Source organism: Carcharhinus amblyrhynchos, chromosome 6 (genome assembly GCF_965287045.1).
Source record: "Carcharhinus amblyrhynchos chromosome 6, sCarAmb.v2.hapA, whole genome shotgun sequence".
Lineage (NCBI taxonomy): Eukaryota > Metazoa > Chordata > Chondrichthyes > Carcharhiniformes > Carcharhinidae > Carcharhinus > Carcharhinus amblyrhynchos.
This window is the reverse complement of record NC_137329.1, coordinates 111,792,495-111,813,006: the sequence shown is the minus strand read 5'-3', so window position 1 is coordinate 111,813,006 and position 20,512 is coordinate 111,792,495. Positions and strand designations below refer to the sequence as shown.

General features: G+C 39.3%; 1 protein-coding gene across 1 annotated transcript in view; it reads right to left on the bottom strand.

Moving 5' to 3' along the window:
• The window catches only part of zfc3h1 (zinc finger C3H1-type containing), a 55,689-nt gene that overhangs the window by 24,883 nt on the left and 10,294 nt on the right, over window positions 1-20,512 (bottom strand). The window contains exons 5-15 of the mRNA XM_080191198.1: window positions 19,334-19,569; window positions 16,365-16,485; window positions 13,798-13,877; window positions 13,118-13,330; window positions 12,457-12,621; window positions 10,823-10,960; window positions 8,353-8,471; window positions 7,623-7,769; window positions 6,625-6,799; window positions 4,465-4,593; window positions 806-1,351 (exon numbers count right to left, since the gene is read on the bottom strand). Of these exons, the coding sequence (XP_080047324.1) occupies window positions 806-1,351; window positions 4,465-4,593; window positions 6,625-6,799; window positions 7,623-7,769; window positions 8,353-8,471; window positions 10,823-10,960; window positions 12,457-12,621; window positions 13,118-13,330; window positions 13,798-13,877; window positions 16,365-16,485; window positions 19,334-19,569 (2,069 nt within the window). The remainder of the gene's footprint in view (window positions 1-805; window positions 1,352-4,464; window positions 4,594-6,624; window positions 6,800-7,622; window positions 7,770-8,352; window positions 8,472-10,822; window positions 10,961-12,456; window positions 12,622-13,117; window positions 13,331-13,797; window positions 13,878-16,364; window positions 16,486-19,333; window positions 19,570-20,512) is intronic.

Here is a 20,512-nt window from a genome sequence, read left to right as displayed (position 1 = left end):
TGAGCTTTTGTGGGACCAAAAAAGATGCTGGAAAATCTCAGCAGGTCTGGCAGCATCTGTAAGGGGAGAAAAGAACTTTGTCAAAGGGTCATCTGGACTTGAAACATCTGCTCTTTTCTCCCCTCACAGATGCTGCCAGGCCTGCTAAGATTTTCCAGCATTTTCTGTTTCAATCTCAGATTCCAGCATCCGTGGTAATTTACTTTTATCTAGCTTTTGTGGGAGCTTGAAATGCATTAGTTGGCTGTCATGTTTCTTAATCACAAGTTACTATTCATCAAATGTTTGACCATAAAGTGCTTTGAGATGTCCTGAACTCAAGAAAGGCACTATATAAAATTAACATCTTCTTTTACACTTCATCGGGCGGCACAGTGGCTGGGCGGCATGGTGGCACAATGTTTTAACACTGGGTTCAATTCCCAGCTTGGGTCACTGTCTGTGCGGAGTCTGCATGTTCTCCCTGTGTCTGCATGGGTTTCCTCCATGTGCTCAGGTTTCCTCCCACAGTCCAAAGATGTGCGGATTAGATTGATTGGCCATGCTAAAGCGCTCTTTAGTGTCAGGGGACTAGCTAGGTTAAATGCATGAGGTTTTGGGAATGGGACCTGGGTGGGATTGTGGTCGGTGCAGATTCAATGGGCCAAATGGCCTCCTTCTGCACTGGAGGATTCTATGATTCTATGTCACTAATATTAATAGTCAGAAATGGAAAAAAAAAATCACATTTGATCATCAGCTTCACAATGCCTGTAGTGTTTTGCATTATTTCACAACACAGGCAGATCAATTCCATTCTACTAACCTGACCATACACAGGTTTCTTGTTTGAAGACATCCAGACTAATGTTTTCTGAAGTAATGTTTTCAAGTTGTCAGCCTCTCCATGAAGCTTTTTAAGATCATCAATATTGAGCCCAAGAAACAGTTCAGGCTCATCAAAGCTCTTCTTTGCAGGCTTGCTTAAAGCTTCTTTTCCCTGACTTAGGTCTGTATGTTTGAGATTTGGTTTAGTGAAAGAGTTTGATTCCCGGAATGACCGCCTTCGTTCTCTCAAAGATGGAGACTGCACTTCATCTTCAGCATCATTTTCTTCAGTGTCGAGAGCAAGTTTATCCTGCGTTAAGTCATGCAGGGAAGGTTGGGACACAACAAATGAATGCTCTTCCTCTATTCCAGGTTGTCCTGCATTCCTCAAAGCCTGTGCCTCTTTCAGTTTTTGAATTTTCAACCGATACTCATACTCAAGTTGTTGCAAACGTTTTTTCTCCATAGCTATATATTCAGCAGATTGCTTCTTCAAAATTGCCACATGCTTAGATGAGCCATCCAACCGGATATTCTTGTTAGACTGAAGGAAAAAAGTAAGTTCTTTTTAAAATAAAAAATGCTGTTAAAGTCATCTATCTAAATAGCATCTCAGTATCAAGGATAAGTTTAAAGTAATTTGGCTGTAATGCTAGAAATAAAAAAGTCAACTTGTCTCATCCTAAACAACGTTTCATTAAGAAACAAGCATGAAAGGTAAAGTTGCCATAGTCCCAGATGATTATGGGCTGCTTTTCCCTTTGAGGGTGAAGAGCTGAGTAGCAGCGATTGAACCCGAAAATCACTTCACCTTAGGCAATGGGCAAGGCTGAGAAGTCAGGACTTAATGAATAACCTCAGCTGGTATGGAAATTGAACCTACGCTACTGGCGTAGCGTAATGAATGAACTGTCCAGCCAATTAAGGTGACCAACTCCCTATTAATGTTAAAAAGACATCTAGCTAAATAACATTGCAACATCAAGGATTATAAGTTTAAAGTAACTTGGCCCTAAAAGAAAATCAAAACATTCCATCCAAAATAATGTTTCATTAAGAATCAAAAACCAAAAGCAGATAGAGGTTACAAGCCCACTAAAACCGTGCATAGCTATTTACTTGTTAAAAGCACCTTTTTCATGTTTATTTATATTTGATGACACAACGGGCAATAGACAACATGTTTCAGATCCCATCACATCTAGTTAGAATATAGAATTAAATCTTTAGACTAAACAGTGATAGATTTCAATGATGAAGCTGCTTGACTGTCAATCTTTGCATCAAAATTTTAGTTTAAAAATACAAGTCTTAAATTTAAAGACTGATATGCAGCAATACACAAGTCATTAAAGTTAAGTACTGGTGCATTACCTAAAGTTTTCTAGTTTTTTTTGGAAGTTACTGATTTGATGTGCAGATCTGTTAGCACAGTTATTTAAAATATAGTCTATAATGGCCATGTTTCTACAATTTCCCAATCTGCTATACATGATTAGATTCCATTGATAAAGCAAGACGCTATGAAAAGGGTGCACTATCCTCAGCAAACTGAAGTTAAGGATGGTATCAGGTTAAAAGATGTACAAATGCTGTAGAAGGTTAGTCGGAGGCCAGAAGGTTCCCAAGTTCTAAAAATTTCCCAAAAGGGTGACGAAAAAAAGAACAATTGGAGCACAAGAGAAAACTGGCAAGAAATATAAATGATGTGGAGATGCCGGCGTTGGACTGGAATAAACATAGTAAGAAGTCTCACAACACCAGGTTAAAGTCCAACAGGTTTATTTGATAGCAAACACCACTAGCTTTCGGAGCGCTGCTCCTGACGAAGGAGTGCTCCAAAAGCTAGTGGCATTTGCTACCAAATAAACCTGTTGGACTTTAACCTGGTGTTGAGAGACATTTTGCAAGAAATATAAACCCAGGCAGCAAAACTTTCTGCAGATTTAGAAGTAGTGGAAGTAACAATTGGTCCACTAGAGAGTGAGATTGGTCCACTAGAGAGTAAGAGCTGTGGGATTATGCTGCAACTATACCGGACGTTGGTGAGACCACATTTGGAATATTGTGTTCAGTTCTGGTCACCTTACTCTAAGGAGGATGTGGAAGCATTGGAGAGACTGCAGAGGAGAGAAAGGGAAGTTCTGTTTGACAAATTCATTTTGAGTTCTTTGAGGATGTAAGAGGCAGTGTGAAAAAAGGGACATTAGTAGCTGTATCATATTTGGATTTCCACGAGGCATTCCATAAAGTGCTACACAAAAGGTTTGGACAGTAGGTTTTATGAGGAAAGGTTGAGGGAGCTGGGCTTTTCTCTTTGGAACAGAGAAAGATGACAGGTGACTTAGAGGTTTATAAAATGATGAGAGGCTAGATAGAGTGGACATGCAGAGACTATTTCCTCAGGTGGATGCAGCTGTTACTAGGGGGCATAACTATAAGGTTCATGGTGGGAGATATAGGAGGGATGTCCGAGGTAGATTCTTCACTCAGTGGTTGGGGTGTGGATTAGACTGCCTGCTGTGATAGGGGAGTCAGACACTTTAGGAACTTTCAAGCGGTTATTGGATAGGCACACGGAACACTCCTGAATTATAGGGGGGGGTGGGGAATAGCTTGATCTTGGGATTGGACATAGCTCGGCACAACATTGAGGGCTGAAGGGCCTGTACTGTGCTGTAATGTTCTATGTTCTATTGAGGAATTGGAAAGACAAGGAAATGGCAGAGACTAAACAAGTATTTCATGTTTTCACATGGGAAAACACAAAAAGCTTCCCAAAAATAGCAACTTTAGGGGCAATAGAGAAGAACAATCACAATCAACAGAGAAAAAGCCTTAGGAAAACATGGTACCACATCAGAATACAATCAGAGTCAACATGGTTTGGGGAAAGGGAAGTTCTGTTTGACAAATTCATTTGAGTTCTTTGAGGATGTAAGAGGCAGTGTGAAAAAAGGGACATTAGTAGCTGTAACATATTTGGATTTCCACAAGGCATTCCATAAGGTGCTACACAAAAGGTTATTGCACAAGATAAGCACTCATGGTATTGAGAGTGACATATTAGCCCGGATGGAATATTGTTTCCTATTAGCTGACCAGTCAGCATAAATCTGTAAATTTTAGGTTGGCAAACTAGTGACAGGGTACACAGGGGAACTGGGATCTCTTATTGTAAAGGCCCAAATAAAGAGGCCAAATAGATCTTAGCCAAATTTGTCAATGATGCAGAGATTGTTGTGAAGAAGGTACAAAGTTGACAAAGTGATGTAGATAGGTGGAGTGAGCAAAAATTGGCAAATGAAATATAATGTAAGGAAATGTCAGGTTGTTCACTTCAGCTGGAAGAATACCAAGTGGATTATTATTTAAATGGAGAGAGACTGTGGAATTCTGCAGTAGAGGGGGATCTGGGTGTGCTTGTACATGAATTACAGAAGGCTAATATGCACGTACAGCTCATTAGAAAGCAAAATGAAGTATTGGCCTTTATTGCAAGAGGGATGAAGTCCAAAAGTATGGAAATGGAGCAATGACACAGGCTGTTGGCAAGACTACACTGGAGTACTCACCTTACCAAAGGCTCTTAGGAATAAGAAATACATGTGAATTTGCCAGCAAATTTATACATCCTGTGAATCATTTTCAACTTACTACAAATGAATCTTGTTCACGTTTCCGTTTTCCCACTTCTTGACTGGCAACAGCTTTTGCTCGTGCAAATTCTTCATATTTTATTGACAAATTCTTCTTAACTTGTATTCGATGTTGTACTTTGTGGATCTAAAAGAAAACATTTCTACCATTATGGAAAAAGTCAAGATTACTCTACCAACACTCCAAAGAAACTGCTGCATGAGTAAAGATGTAGCCATGTGGGGTGTTAAAAATCAAATTTTCATCTGCCAGCTCCACGATTTAGATGAATGATATTCAGGCGGAGCTCTCTGGGTTCCTAGGGAACATTATTTTGTAAGATCATAAGAAATAGTATGCCATCTGGCCCATTGAGCCTATTCCACTATTCAGTAAGATCACGGATGATCTGGTTGTGTCAGTAATTCCACATTCCTGCCTCCCCACTCTTTTCAAAATTCATTCCAACTCAGCCTTAAATGTATTTAATGACCCCAGCCTTTACTTCTTTGTGGAACACAATTCCATTGTCTAACAATCCTCAAAATAAATCTCTCATCTGTCTTAAATAGATGTCAACATTAAACAGTATCTCCTGGTTTCCCCATGAGAAGAAACATCCACTCAATCACCATTCAGGCGACAGTGCAGAGGGACCTTGGGGTCCTTGTGCATGAGTCGCAAAAACCCAGCTTGCAGGTGCAGCAGGTGGTCAGGAAGGCGAATGGGATGCTGGCCTTCATAGCGAGGGGGATTGAATATAAAAGTAGGGAGGTCTTGCTGCGGCTGTATAGGGCATTGGTGAGGCCGCAGCTGGAGTACTGTGTGCAGTTTTGGGCGCCGTACTTACGCAAGGATATTTTGGCCTTGGAGGGAGTGCAGAGGAGGTTTACTAGGCTGATGCCGGAGTTGAGCTATGAGGAGAGGCTAATAAACTAGGCTTGTACTCGTTAGAGTTTAGAAGAATGAGGGGAGATCTCATTGAGACGCATAAGATGATGAATGGGATGGATAGGATAGAGGTGGAGAGACTCTTCCCGCTCAGAAAGGATAGTAGGACTAGGGGGCACAGCCTCACGATAAAGGGGGGGCGGTTTAGAACGGAGTTGAGGAGGAACTTCTTCACTCAAAAGGTGGTGAATCTCTGGAATTCTCTGCCCGTTGAAGTGGTGGAGGCTACCTCGCTAAATATTTTTAAGACGCGGGTTGATGGGTTTTTGATAAGAGAGGGGATTAAGGGTTATGGGGAGAGGGCGGGAATGTGGAACTGAGCCACGACAGATCAGCCATGATCTTATTGAATGGCGGGGCAGGCTCGAGGGGCTAGATGGCCTACTCCTGCTCCTATTTCTTATGTTCTTATTAAAATGAACTTAACTGGTGATTCACTTCATTCTGTACTTCACACCTTACTGTGCACAAAATGCCTGCTGCATTCACTTGAATTAATAAATAGTGCAGTTTAAAGTAGTTCCCTGGGTTTGTGTGGGTTTCCTCCGGGTGCTCCGGTTTGCTCCCAAAGTCCAAAGATGTGCGGGTTAGGTGGATTGGCCATGGTAAATTACCTCTTACTGTCAGGGGAACTACCAAGGTAAATACATGGGGCTACAGGCTGGGTGGGATTGTGGTCAGTGAGCCGACACAATGAACCGAATGGCCTCCTTCTGCACTATAGGGATTCCATGATTGGATAGTGCTTTATGGCTTGAGAAATGCCCAATATAGGAATAAAAGCCTATACATCAGAAACAAAGGCACAAGGCAACATGAACTAGAGAATTAGCTGGCCTTTTGGTTTCCAATGTTCCTCTTTCCTGAAAATACTATTCTTGCTGGGTTAGGCTAGTATGGGACTCCTCTGGCATTATCCACATATTAACCTGGACAGTGATGTGCTAGCAAGCTACTTGATATGAAGAGTAAACTCAATCTTGACCTCTCATGTCAGCAAAAGGTATTTCAACACAATATTCAGCAGCAGGAATCTAACTGATTCCCACCCTCTTCCCTGGGTCCAGGTCATAAACCAACTGCACCATGGTAGTTGATTTTGACTCAGTTTAGAAGAACAATTGTTTTTTCAATGTATCAATTCAACTTATGAAGTAAAATAAGAATTCAACTTGGAACATGTAAAGAATGGGAGAAGGGAACTTCAAGAAAATGTGTCTTGCTTACTTGTTCTTGAAGCTTTTTAAGCAGCATTTTATTTGCATTCACTATCTTCTCAGCTGCCTGTAACTGTTCTTTATGTTTCATGTATTTGGCTTCAGCTTGGCGCAGTGCTTCTTTCTTTTTTGCTTCTTGTTGTAGCAGGTTTGATAACAGAGATTCGTCTTTTGTCAAGAGGAGACTAAAATAAGAACAGAGAACCAAGTCTTAAACCTCAGGTTTGTTTTAAAGAGAATATAAATACAGTGGTGCAATGCATGCAAAACATAAGAAACATTAAATATTAGAACTAAATGGGGCTATTAGGTTACCAAATCTCAAATAAATACAATAATTAAAATGGGTTTTGATTTGAATGTGCCAAGGAAGCTGTATTATACTAATAGAAGGTGCAGGAAGGACAAAGAATAGGTGCCAAAATGTTGTTGGCCTATTGCAGAAAATCGAGACACCTACAATTTTACTCGAATTTTCCTATCCTTTCTTGAAGTTTGTGTAACAGTGAAATCCAAGTTCTTTCCTGCTCTGTCATTGTTTTGAGCATGAAAAACAGATGAACTATGCTAGTCATAAATGCAGCAACTTAAGACTGCCTTTGGGAGCCCTACAGAAAACATGAAAAGATATTTTATATAGTTTCACAAATTAGGGGATGAACCATTTATCTTCATTTAAATGGTAAACTAACTGAAGGTCACTAGGGAACCACCACAAAAGGAAACGACACATGATATATACTCTTTGGTGGCACAGTCACTACGGCTCAGCAAGAACTTGGAACAAAGTCTGTTCAGGTGGAGATAAAAGATCCCATGCAACTATTTGAACAATTACTTGATTAAAAAGAACAGCTCATCTGGTCATTTATCTCACTGCTATCATGTCTACAAGACATCCTGGGAAAGTTTTTATGATTAATGCAAGTTGGTTCAACATTATTTCTTGATGTTCAGACTGAAGGAAATGTACTCAACCTATTAAACAACCACAAAAAAAAAACTTACTTGTGTTTTCTCAGTCTATCTTCAACATCTGACAGTTGTTTGCTGATCACTGTTCGCTTTCCAACAGCATTTACTTCAGCATTTGCGTGAACCGGTGATGGACTGCCCTTCGACAAATCTAATTTCAACTGGCGCTGCTTCTCACGACTAAATGAAACCAAACCGAACCAATCAGTACAACAGCACTGCATTAAGCACGGAAACTAATGAACGTTCTCCTGACAAACAGACAGCCCTCCTCTGTTCATGCTTGGAAGAAAACACAAACAGAACAAGGTTGTAGTGTTTGGTACAGTTTGTTGTCAAAGGATTTAGGCTATATTGCCCAGAATCATGCCAGACTCTCTTTTATCTTCACTTGGCATTAGTTTAGTTCAACAACCTCACTGGAGTGAAGGAACACATTCAGCTTACACTAACTATGTTGATTAGCTTTTAAAATTTGCTATTGATGTCTTCTTTCACTGGAAGGTCACAGAAATAGCTCACAGCACACAATGAATATAAATTGAGCAGATGTCAAAAGAGGTTGAAAAGCATGGGACTGTAACGAAATTTTCCGCACCAAAACCTGTTAAACAAGTAATGGGAACTAAATAGCCAGAACTGCACATTCATATCCAAATGACAAAGGTGAATCCCAAAAATATAACACGGAAAGTAAAATTAAGCCTGAAGAATTTTGGTTAGCATAAAATGAAAAGAAAATTGGCAATTATTAAATATTTACCTGATATTTTCTTCCTTTAAAAGTCTATTTTCTTTCTTCACACCCTCAACAAACCCATCTTTGGTTCCAGCAGGATCATTTTCTTTCTCTGCTTTTAGCCTTGGTTTTGGTTTTGAGGCCTTTAAGCAAAGAAAAAAATTCTGCTTTTATCTGTATATGTTATGCTTTTCAAAAAGGCAATGATCAGCGCTCAGAAACTTTCAAAACAAGTGCTCAAATGTAGCATGGCAATTCTGTTGAAGTTACTCCATGTCACTATGTGTCTAAAAAGCAGCCCCTACTGCCAAGGTGTTGTTTTGTATACATCACCATAGGTTAGAACAGCATCAGAAGTATCATCCAGTTGGTCACAAAATGCAATAATACTCAGCTGCCCCTTTTTCAAATAGCTAACCACTTACGTCTTTACTCTTGGTTGCTCTCTCAGTCTGCATCTATCATATAAATGCCGCATTTCTAGCTTGAAATCACGTTCTTTCCCACAAACTCTGGAACCAATCTCAAACAAACCAATCCAGTTTTTTGTGAACCAATGTCTGCATAATTGTCTCTTTGGTAATGGTTAAAGAGGCCTGGCCAAAATAGTGTTAAGTTCAAGCTTCACCATTTCCTGAGGGGATTTCTGCTATACCCCTCTGATTATATATCCCTACATTCAATTAGCTTTCATTACTGTAACCGCACATTGCATTATTGGTTTTAGTGAGTTATCAATAACACATTTAGATCCCTTTACTTTATGCTCAGTAACCTAAAGCCATTTAGCTTCAATTGACTACTTAAATTTTCTAATATTACATGTAATTGTCACTCATCTAACTATGTTATCAATTTATCCAAATTTTTTTTTGATTTGCACCCTCTAATATTCAAGGAAGCCCCACACATAAACTCCAAAAAAATTACCAGCAGAATCAAATAATTTCTGTCCATTTGCTTGACGTTTCAATACATTGCATTCATAGATGTCAGACTTCATCTGCATGAGCCACATAGGTAATACCGAGACCCCAAGGATTTCTTTTAATGATTTAAATGCAGGTTATAATATATTTATAACTTGGGTTCCCAATAGGGACAAGGTTGGTGCCATAATTAAAAAGTATCTACCAACAGTGTTAAAAGCTAACTTTCCAAATCCTCAAGCCCACAAGATACAAAGGAAAAATCAACTGGTGAGAAACACAGTACTGAAGTCTGTGCTACCTCTGTTTTGAGGTTCAAATCATCTGGTTTTCAGAGAGTAGGCCCGGGTTGGCTGGACACAACCATCCTGATGCAATGATTTCCTTGTTGTCTAAATGAAGTTAGCAAGTCAGTGGCAAATTACTATCAGATTTTATGGTCCCACTAAAGAACAAGGCTGAAAAATCAAACTTGACAGTTGTTACTGTTTCTAGGTAATTGATTTATCTTACTAATCCAGATATAATTTAAACCAAAAAGTCTGGGGTAAAAAATGGAGAGAAAAACCAACTGTACACATCTAGCGACAAAGAGAAAGCTGGAAAGAGTAGCAACCATGGTTCGAGTTAATATTTTAGGCCAATGATCTTTCCATATCCATCCTGAAACATTAACCAAAGCAGCTGTCTGACCAAAGTGTTTCCAACATTCTAGCCCTGCGCCTGCCCAAGAGAATGGCAAGTGTGTATGAGCTAAGTGTGAGCAGTGAATGTTAGAAGTATGCGTGAGGGGGATTTATGTGACTGATGAGAACCTTTCCAGCACCATCGCTCCCATTAAAAATGACAAAAAGTTAATTATTTTTAAACAACAGAACCTTTTCACTTATGACCATATTAGCCACTCCGAAGGTGGAGGGGTGGATACTACATCCAGAGTTCATGTTAAGGGGTCAGGGAATGATGGCTTGGTCAGGGATTATTGTGAGAGCGCCACATAGCTGGCGTTATTATTTGTGACTGTGTAAAGGGAATTCAAGATTATGAAAATGTTGGGGCTCCCTGAAGCCCTTGCGCGTTTCTAGAGGTTCCATGCTTTGACCATGGAATATCACTCCAAGAGATTTGATGAAAACTGCAATTAACTTTAACACTAAATATATCCTATTAGTATTTCAGTTTTAAACCTGAAGAACATGACAGCACATCAGCAGTGGTTCAGTTGCTCTTGTGTCAGAATCAGATTGTTGTTGATTTAAGTGCCACTCCAGATAATTGAACAATGCAAGTGACACTGATCCTCCAATGTCTTCCAGATGAGACATTAAATCAGGGCCCAATCTGCCCAGTCATATGACCATAGAAGATCACATGGCACTGCAGAGCATCCTAGCCAAACTTTATCCCTCATCCAAAATCACTGAAACTGGTAATTTTATCACTATCATATTTGTTTGTTCAACCTTGTTGTGCCTACTTTAGGACGTGATGAGGGACCATGAAGAAAAACGATACCCTACAAAAACCTCTGACTATAGTAACTATATGGTCATGTTCTTGCACACCTCTGCGGATCTTCTGGCCTCTCGAATCATGGACTCCAAACCTCCAAAAACACCCACGTTTAAGTTGGATTGTTCATTATCTGATTCGCTATCATCAGAGTCATCAAGTCTCACAACTACAGATTTGTGCCTTGGAATCTGAAAATTTGAATAAAAGTAAAAGCAGTGAGAACAGGCAAATGGTCAAGATGAGACAATTGAATCACAATAGCCCAACTGTACACTACATGGGAAACGATCAAGACTTGCTGAATGTTTTGTCTCCAGAAACCTTTCAGGAATGCAAATTTAGAGCATCGAGCAATTGGGAAAATATTAAGCCAAGAAATACATACACAAAAATAAGCATTCCCATTTGTTGAGAAGCAAAACCAGAAACCCATCAACATGGACTGGTCAATCAAGAAATCAAACAGGAAACTGAGAAATTTTTTTCCAGAGATGTGGGGAAAATCCCTACAAAGACTAATTGAGGCGAATTGTTTAGAAACTGGATAACAAGAGGGTTATATGTTGCTGGAGTTAGATGAGGAAGGGAGGGAGGATCAAGTGAAGCATAACACTGGAACGGGCCTGTTGCTGCACTACATATTCAATGCAATTCCAAGCAACTTACTGCCTTCAGAGAAGCTGTTGAAATGTATACTATATATACCCATATGTTGACAAATACTTGCAGGGTGAACTTTGAAATGAAGACTGTTACACAAAAATCTTCAGTTAAAAACACACAGAAGATCTATTCTCCAGCAACCTGCATGAACTTGGGTTATTTTGTTTCAAAGTTTTTCAGAACTTTCAATTCAACATCTGATAAGTTCCTTGCATTCAAACGACTTGAGGGTTTGAACCCAAAGGAATTTTGCTAAAGGCAGCACTGTTTCCATTTAGATGCTCAAGTCGCTTGGAAATTAATAAAGTGGTTACTTTTGCAAGTTTCATCATTAGATGGGTAGAAGTTAACCTCTGTGTACTGTATCCAAATGGACTTACTTTAAGCAATTAGTCAAATGATTGTTGTGTTTCACTATCAGAGGAGATGCATGGTAATAAAAAACATTTTTACACTTGTCATTGTAAAGATACTTTGGAAAGTTTTAGCATTTAAGAGAAGCTATAACAATCCAGGAATTTAAAATCTCATCGGTGGAAGCTTAAGGTGCGCATGAGGTGCCTGGAATGCGCTGCCAGAGGTGGTGGTGGTGGAAGCAGGCACATTAGCAACATTTAAGAGGCATCTGGATAGGGAGGGAATGGAGGGATACAGACTAAGGGTAGAAGGTTTTTTGTTTAATTAGGGCATCATGATTGCACGGGCTTGGAGTACTGAAGGGCCTGTTCCTGCGTTGTACTTTTCTTTGTTCTTTAGTGTCACTGCACAGAACAGAAAGCCACATTAATGGTTTCAATTTACAGCATTAAATTAGAAAAGATTGATCAGTAAATCTTACATTAACTCTACTCCATTCTGATTAAGGCTTATTCCACTAAAATTTTTAAATAAATCTTTCTACTACATATTATTCCAGAAGTTCAGAAACACTTTGATCCTGCAAATTCCCAAACCAAGAATACACGTTGGAAATTAAAGCTTATTTTCCAGCATATACTGAAGAAAATCTAAAAATACTTGCCATAATCAGTGGCCGAGGAGCCGAAGGTCCTCTCGTAAATTTCGTGCTTTGAGGCCGTGTTTGTAATGTAGAATTCAGGCCAGCAGTTGAAAAATTTATTGGTGCGGATTGGGAGTTCTCAGTAGAAAGAGGTGGCAAAGTTAAATCACAGTTATCAGCTGAATCCTGCATCGGAAAATTGGGGAGTTAATTCTTGCCATATATCATGAAAATTTGAACTATTTCTAGCAATGTTCAACTTGCATTCCTCTGTCTTACGTCCCTATCCACCTATTCCACTCACTTAAAATATGAGCATAAAGGAACAAATCTGCCATCTAGTTGTGAAGCTGACATTAAAAAAATGCCAAGTACTAAACAACAAAGAGCATCCAAGTCCAACCAAATCCCATCCTCACTGGGCACCAGGAGTAAGAACACTAAATTAATTCTTGGACTCCAACTAAAATTAACTTTGCACGGAAGAGAAATTGAACTTGAGGTCCTTCTACAGCGTACTAAAATTAAGAGCTCGTAAAATTAAGACCTCAACACACCCAGGACTGAATTTATTGATTAGTATACTAAGAGCACAAACCATTCCAACTAAATATTCTGACTTGTAAAGATTGCCCTCTAGTGGGCTGGATGGAATTTTGGGAAACGAAGCTGCTTCAAGTACCTCAGGTTTCACAGCACGCCGGTTTGCTATTGATTTCAACAATTCTTCTCGAAGCAGCATTTCTTCCTCCTCCTCCTCATCAGCAAACGGAGGTTTAGGTGGCTGCTCTGGCTCCTCTGGAGGCAGTGGTGGGGGCGGTGGTGGCAACGGCAGCTCTAAGGCTCCTGGGAAGTAAGTGTCCAAGTAATTTGGATTCACAGACTCCCCCATATTCTTAAAAAGGGAAAGATTTGCAAAATATTGAGATGCATTACAGATTTAAAAAGTTGTTTAAAATAAAATGAACCGCGATGAAACAAATGAAAAAAATCAGAGGTTGTTTCATTGCCATTTATACGGCAATCCAATTACAGCACCTCATATGATTCAATCACACCCAGCTGCTAAACGTCTTTACTTTATTTAACCCCTGCCCCCCGCAAACAAATTTAAATAAAACCACAATAACAGACAGTGTCAATCATCCCTGAAGCCACTAGCTGGGCTACCTTCAAAAATGCCTAGTAATAAAGTACAGTTGCAACTTAGAAAAAAGCATTGAAATCAAAGATGACAGTACACATCCAGAACAATTTAGATTAATTAGTATTATAATTTTCTGCAGGCATTAAGGCACAAGCTACAGCACAACATCACAGATTTATCAGCTTTGTTAGGATTAATGCAGAAATGAAACTAACTTGTTGTAACCATACTGACACTGGAACAAAATACCCTGACTGGTAATCCGTGGAGAACAAAGCTGGCGCTGGAGATGATACTGTGGGAAAAGGGAAAGAAAACACATTTAACAAGAACTTTCACATAGTCGTATCAATTCACAATAAAATTCATCACTTCTAAAAACATGAATGAAAACACTATTGAAACCCTTCATCCTTTGACTGGTGAGACAAATATGGATAAGAAGCAACAGGGACAAAAAACTATATTTGGTAAGACAACATCCCTCTTCATACATTATTGGATTTCCAACATTTGGAGCAAACCACATAACACTGTTCCTTTACTCTCAATGTGAGATTTGTACACCAACTTTAAATATAATTAGGATTGCATAAAACAAGTTTGAGAATCTATCTGCAACATCTTTAAGAAATTCGGGCTAAATTTTAGACAAAGTATTGTACATTCATCATTATTCTCTAGACACGAGTAATGCCCTTACAATTAAGACATTCCCAGTATCTCAATTGTCTCAAGACACCAGGCCTGATTTTGTAATCAGTAGCAAAGAAACACTGCCTCCACTCACTTCACTGACAACATTGCACAAAGTTTTTGTGGGCCTTTAAATAGAGATCTACTTTAATCAGCAGCCAATGTCTCACCCCCTGGAGGGGGTCAGCTGTGACTGAGAACAGGACAAAAACAGTAAGGCTTTTTAACCAATTTCAATTTAATAATTTTTCAATAATCTTCAACACTAACTTCTAAGGGACTGTGATACCACACTTGCAAAATTAATTTCTCACAGTCAGGTCACTAGGTTATAAAATTGCCATTGATGTTTTTAACTCAGACCGGAATGCACCAACTCCAACTTTTTATAGCACGTTTAGTGGATAATTAGTAAGCATGCCCACATTAGTGCATGAGATGTGGGTACTGCTGGCAGTGTTGGGATTTGTTATGGAGTGTGATGTGGTGGTAATGTTACTGGACTAACAATCCAGAGGCTCAGATTAATGTTCAGGGACATGGGTTCAAATCCCACCATTACAGCTGGTGGAATTTACTGTCAATAACTAAATTTGGAAAGCTTGTCTCAGTGATAATAACCAAAAACCATGATTGTAAATCTGTCTGGTTCACTAACGTTCTTTTGGGAAGGAAATCTACCTCCTTACCTTACCTATATGTGACTCCTGACCCACAGCAACATGGTTGATTCTTAACTGCCTCTGAAATGGTCCAGCAAGCCACTCAAGTTTAAGGACAATTAGGGATGGACAGGATGCCCACATCCCAAAGAAAAGTTAATTGTCATCCAAAGGAATGCAATCACCTGCTGATTTCTTTCTAAATCACTCACTATTCTGACTTGGAAATATGTTGCTGTTTCTTCATTGTGGCTGGTTCAGTCAGGGAAATTCCTTCCATGCCTACATCTCAAGGACTGTCTTGTATCAGTGCAGTCCTTGAGATGTAGGCATGGAAGGAATTTCCATGCCTGAACCAGCCACAATGAAGAAACAGCAACACATTTCCAAGTCAGAATAGTGAGTGATTTAGAAAAAAACCAGCAGGTGATTGCATTCCTACATTACTGCTGTGCTTGTTTTACCAAATGTCACTGGTTTTAAAGGCGAGCTGCTATAGTGCATGGTCCTTTGGTGGTAGAGGGAGTAAGTGTTTAAGGTGGTGGATGAGATGCCAAATAGGTTTCTTTGTTGAAATAGTGTTGAGATTATTGAATGCTGTTGGAGCTGTGTATATCCACACAAATGGAGAATGTTCCATCACACTCCAAATTTACAAGCCTTACAATGGCAGAAGGTTTTGGGGAGTGTCTTACTGAAGAACACCCAATCTTGTAGCCAGTGCTTAAATGTGGCTGGTCCAATTCAGCTTTTGGTCAGTGAAAACCCACAGGGTATTTCGATGGGTATAGGGGATAGAGTTTAGTGATCATAATGAGAAGTGGTTAGACACTCTTGTTGGATATGGTCATTACCTGACGTGCATGACAGATGTTGCTTGCCACATCTTCATGTCTATGGGCATGGAATGCATTAGCATCTCAGCAATTGCAAATGAAACTGAGCACAGTACAGTCATCAAAAATCCCAGTTCTGATCTTATGGAGGGAAGGCAGCTGCATATGGTTCGCTCAGAGCCGGTGTCCTAAGGACACCTATAATGTCCGATGAGCGACTGCCAATAAAAATCATCTTCTTGTGTCAGGTATGTCTCCTGGCAGTGGAAAATTTTATCTCAAAATTTCCATTTGCTTCAAGTCAACATTAAAGGACTCCTTCCAGACTGCATATCGTGTGTTACTACTTCTGGTGGATTTGCTCTGCCAGTGAGAAGGGGCCCATCCAGGACTGTTGCTTTGTGGAAGTCTAACAGCAAATTTTGAATTTCCACATTGAACTGCATGTCAGCTGCTACCCAATTTACACCTTTAGCCTCAATTACTATCTACACAAAATCAAAGCCACCAATTTGGCAAAAGTGGAATGGAACATCAGTTTAGTGAGAAGATCTTAAATGCAGTTTACAAATCATAGGTGATGCTTACCTGGCGAACTGGTTTCACTATCTGTTTCCATTGCAACCTCTTCATAGTTATCATACTGGTACAAGTTTCCAGATTCTTCCACTGGCTTCTCCTGTGACTTTTTGATATCTGCATCTGTTGACTAAAAGGGTTCTAAAGATTATGATGTACAAATTCCTTCAACATAAATCTGCATTTAGATCAAATAAATTCATGTCCAACAGTAAATTTAGTTAGTTTGTTTCACAGCTTTTGCATTATAGAGAACTGCATATCCAGTATACCATGAATACATTCAAAATTTAAATGCTCAGCTTGGATAGCTGTAGATATTTTGGACCTAACCGTGACTTTCCATTAAGCAGAGCACAAATGAAAGTAAGAGTCACACAAGGGCAGGTATGTCTTGCTATTGGCTTATGTCTGAGATCACATACTGACCAATTCAAGAACAGTTTCTTTCCTTCTGCCATCAGACTTTTGAATGTAACTCTCTCATTAAGTTGATCTTTCTCTACACCCTAGCTAAAGACTGTAACACTACAATGTGCACTCTCTCCTTTCCTTCTTGATATGCGGTATGCTTTGTCTGTATAGCATGCAAGAAACAATACTTTTCACTGTAAACTAATACATGTGACAATAATAAATCAAATCAAAAATATTGCTTCTTCCTCAGAAATCTCTTTGGAGGTTATGTTGAATTTTACAGGCAGCAACCAAACATTGGCGCTGGTCACTGATCCCAAGAAAGCCACTCAAAAATGCTGTGATCTCTGCAACATGGAATTTTCTTTTCCTGACAACATTTATAAAGTTCAAGGGGATCCAGCAGCAGTAATGTCAGTCAGCAGAGTAAGCAATCAATCTCACTGAAGTATTTTCACAGATAGCAAACTTAAGTTAAAAGCAACAAACCCTTTCACTTGGCTTTAATTTTCAAACAAATGGATTAACATGGCGGCAAAACAGTAAAAAACAAACAATTTTCTTGTAGCAAAGTAAATCAATGATTGGATTAACATAGCAGTAAAATATTAAAAACACTTAAAACATTTTTAAAGTGCAAAATTTTAGAACAATGGAGAGATTTATCATTGTGCAAGTATAAAGTTCACCTTTCAGGCCAGTGAGGATGTTTAGCAGTCATTATGAAGTTAGTACACCATTAAAATCCCACTTCCACCTTACCAAGGCAATGTTTTTAAATATGATTTTAACAGCACGGAACTGCAAGTTTTCATCAAATCACAGATTGCTTGGGGATTGCAATCTGGGGATGCCTCAACAGTTTGATCTCTGGATAAGTGTTGAATGTTGAATCACAGAAAGCAACTTTTGGATTTCTGCATTATTTTGCAGATGTGCTGTCAGTTTCAGTGGAGTAACAGAAAGACCGTTTTGCTGTCAGTACCATCACGGAAGCCGAGTTGTAATAAGTATTCTCACTTCTCAAACACTGATATCAGTAAATGGAATTGCAATCTGCCGCCTGGATGTCAAACAGCCCAATTTTCATTTGATTTGCAACACCAAAGTTTTACACCCAGTTTGAAAATCTATTCAAATGTGTAAATAATGTAGTTATTTGAAACAATGCTCAAATTTAAGATGGATTCACATGTTGTACTAAACTGGATTTAAATTTTTAATCAGGATCGGAATTATGATTATTTAACATGTGACAGCCTATAAATAATGTCTCAAATATTTAACTATATGTAAATACCCTCTTCCTCACTGGTTCTGAAAGGTTGTCATACACAATCTAAATGTACTTTGCATTTTCTCTCTCCATCTCTTTAATCACCTCCAATGCCATAACCCTTCAAGATACCTACACTTTAATTCTCATGTCTTTAACATGGCAAATTTTAATCTCACTGCCTTCTGTTGCCTAGGCACCAAGCTCTGGAATTCTATTTCAAGACCTCACCATCTCTTCACTTGGCACCAAACACTTAAAGCCTGGAGATATTGTACAATTCATGGAGTCACTGAGAAATACATACAAGCCTGTGCAAGGAATGCCAGACAAGAGTAAGAAGCAGTGCAAGGAGACTATGACTTCCAACAGCAAAACTGGACTACAAATATTGGCACAGAGCGAGCCCCTTATTCTTCCTCATTGCCTTGGGTGAGAAAGTGAGATTGACAATGTCATTGTCAATGAGGTTTGCAGATGACAGAGCTATGAGGTGGAAATCAGGAGAACATGATTGAGCTGGAGAAAAGCACTCAAAGACAGGGGTATTAAGACAAGTCCAACGTTTGGACTTCAAGTTTGAGCCTTGGTAAGAGCATCAGATTGAAAGCATAACAATTATGGGTGAAGGCTTGGAGAAATTTGAGTAGCTTTAGGGTAGACATTGACGAACAAGTCGACCTCTATCTTAAAAAATCCCTCCATGAATGGAGATCGATTTACACAAGTGAACTGCTGGCACAGATGCGGCTAGTTGCCATCCTTGTCATTTGTCACAGAGTCTGCTCTGTGAGCATGTCTTAAACTCTGATGCATCTTTACAACAGATTGTACTGTCTGCTTAACCCTCTGCACCCAGTTATGAGGTACTAACAAGTTAAACACCTATGGGATGAAAAGCAAAGGCCAACAACTAATGCGTGCTTGAAAAGGTGAAGGGGGTCGACTTACACACTAAGTATATGAAAAAGTGGGATGATGTAACGGGGCCATCTTACACATCATACTCTATGGCATCTGGGGTTAGGAGGTTGAAGAATGGAAATTTAGCAACAAATTGGCTCTGGTTGGAGTGAGTAACTGGAAGTAGTGCGGGGGAGGAAGTTTATGATATAAAGTATCACAAACTCAAAGGAAAAATCTACCAGTCAGTTGTGAAATTGGCTTTGTTACACAGTACAGAAACTAGGGCATCAAGAAAGAGTAAAAATAACTCAATCCTAGTGAGATACCAAGATGGCGTAACTCAAAGTTAAGTTAGATAGTGCAAGCAATCAAGTCTTACCTTGCTACCAGACCTCCTCTTCCCTCCTACAAGTTTCATAAAACGATTGTACTGTTCCTCCTGATTGGAGAGGTCACGAATTTTTCTGATTTCTTCCTCGCGCTTTTTTCGCTCTTCCTCTTCTAGTTGCTCTTTTTCCTCCTCTTCCCTTTTTTGCTTCTCCTGCTCTTTTTGCTGCTGCAACTTTTTCCATGCTCTGGTTTTCTGCCTTCGCAAAACTTGCTTTGTAGCAACAGCTAAAGAAAATAGAACAAAGGAGGAGTGGTGTGAATACAGCACAGCAAATTTAAATGGGCAGCTTTCATTATAAACATAGATGTAATTTACAATTAAAACATCAAAGTATGGCAAATGGTATGGATGTTTTAATATGAAGAATGATTTACATCTGTTCACCTCATTCAAATTATCCCTTGCCTTCAGTCTTCTAATTGCAATGCCCTTCCATCTTCTTGAAGCTACTACATACACTAAAAACTCTCCCAATCATTTCACAGCCAACTCCTTGACCATGCCATTGGATTACTTCCTTGAATGTTGCCACCAAAATCTTAAATCCTGCCAAGCCTAACTGTCTAGCATTTCATAAGCCATAATAATTATGTAGCTGTCAATCTAGTTAATTATTCCCTTATCCTCATTTTTCATTGTCAAGCCTCTAGAGAAGTTTTATTTCCTTACCCTGGCCATTTTCCAGGTACAAACACCATCTTCACTAACTCAGGGGAACAGACTACATAACTGGTTTAGTCGTGTATCATCAAATTGACTGAACTACTTTAAGCACTATTGAGTTTTATCTGCAATTCATCAAATAACGCAGTGTCTACCTGCATGCAGCAAAATCCAAACAGCATTGAAGATCAGGCTGGTAAGTGACAAATTCCTGCCATACCAGTACCACACAATTATCTCCAACAAAAAAAAATCTCCTCACTGATTTCAATAGCATTACCATCATTAAATTCCTGAGTATCAACGTTGACAAGAAACCTGGACACAAAAACTGTGGCTCCAAGAACAGATCAGAGGCTTGGTATTCTGTAGTAAGAACTCACCTAACTCCCCAAAACCTCTCCATCAACAAGACATATCAGGGGTATGATGGAATATTCTCCACTGGGGTGAAGCACAGCTCCAACAACAGTCAAGGGGCAGGACAGTGGCAGAGTGGTTAGC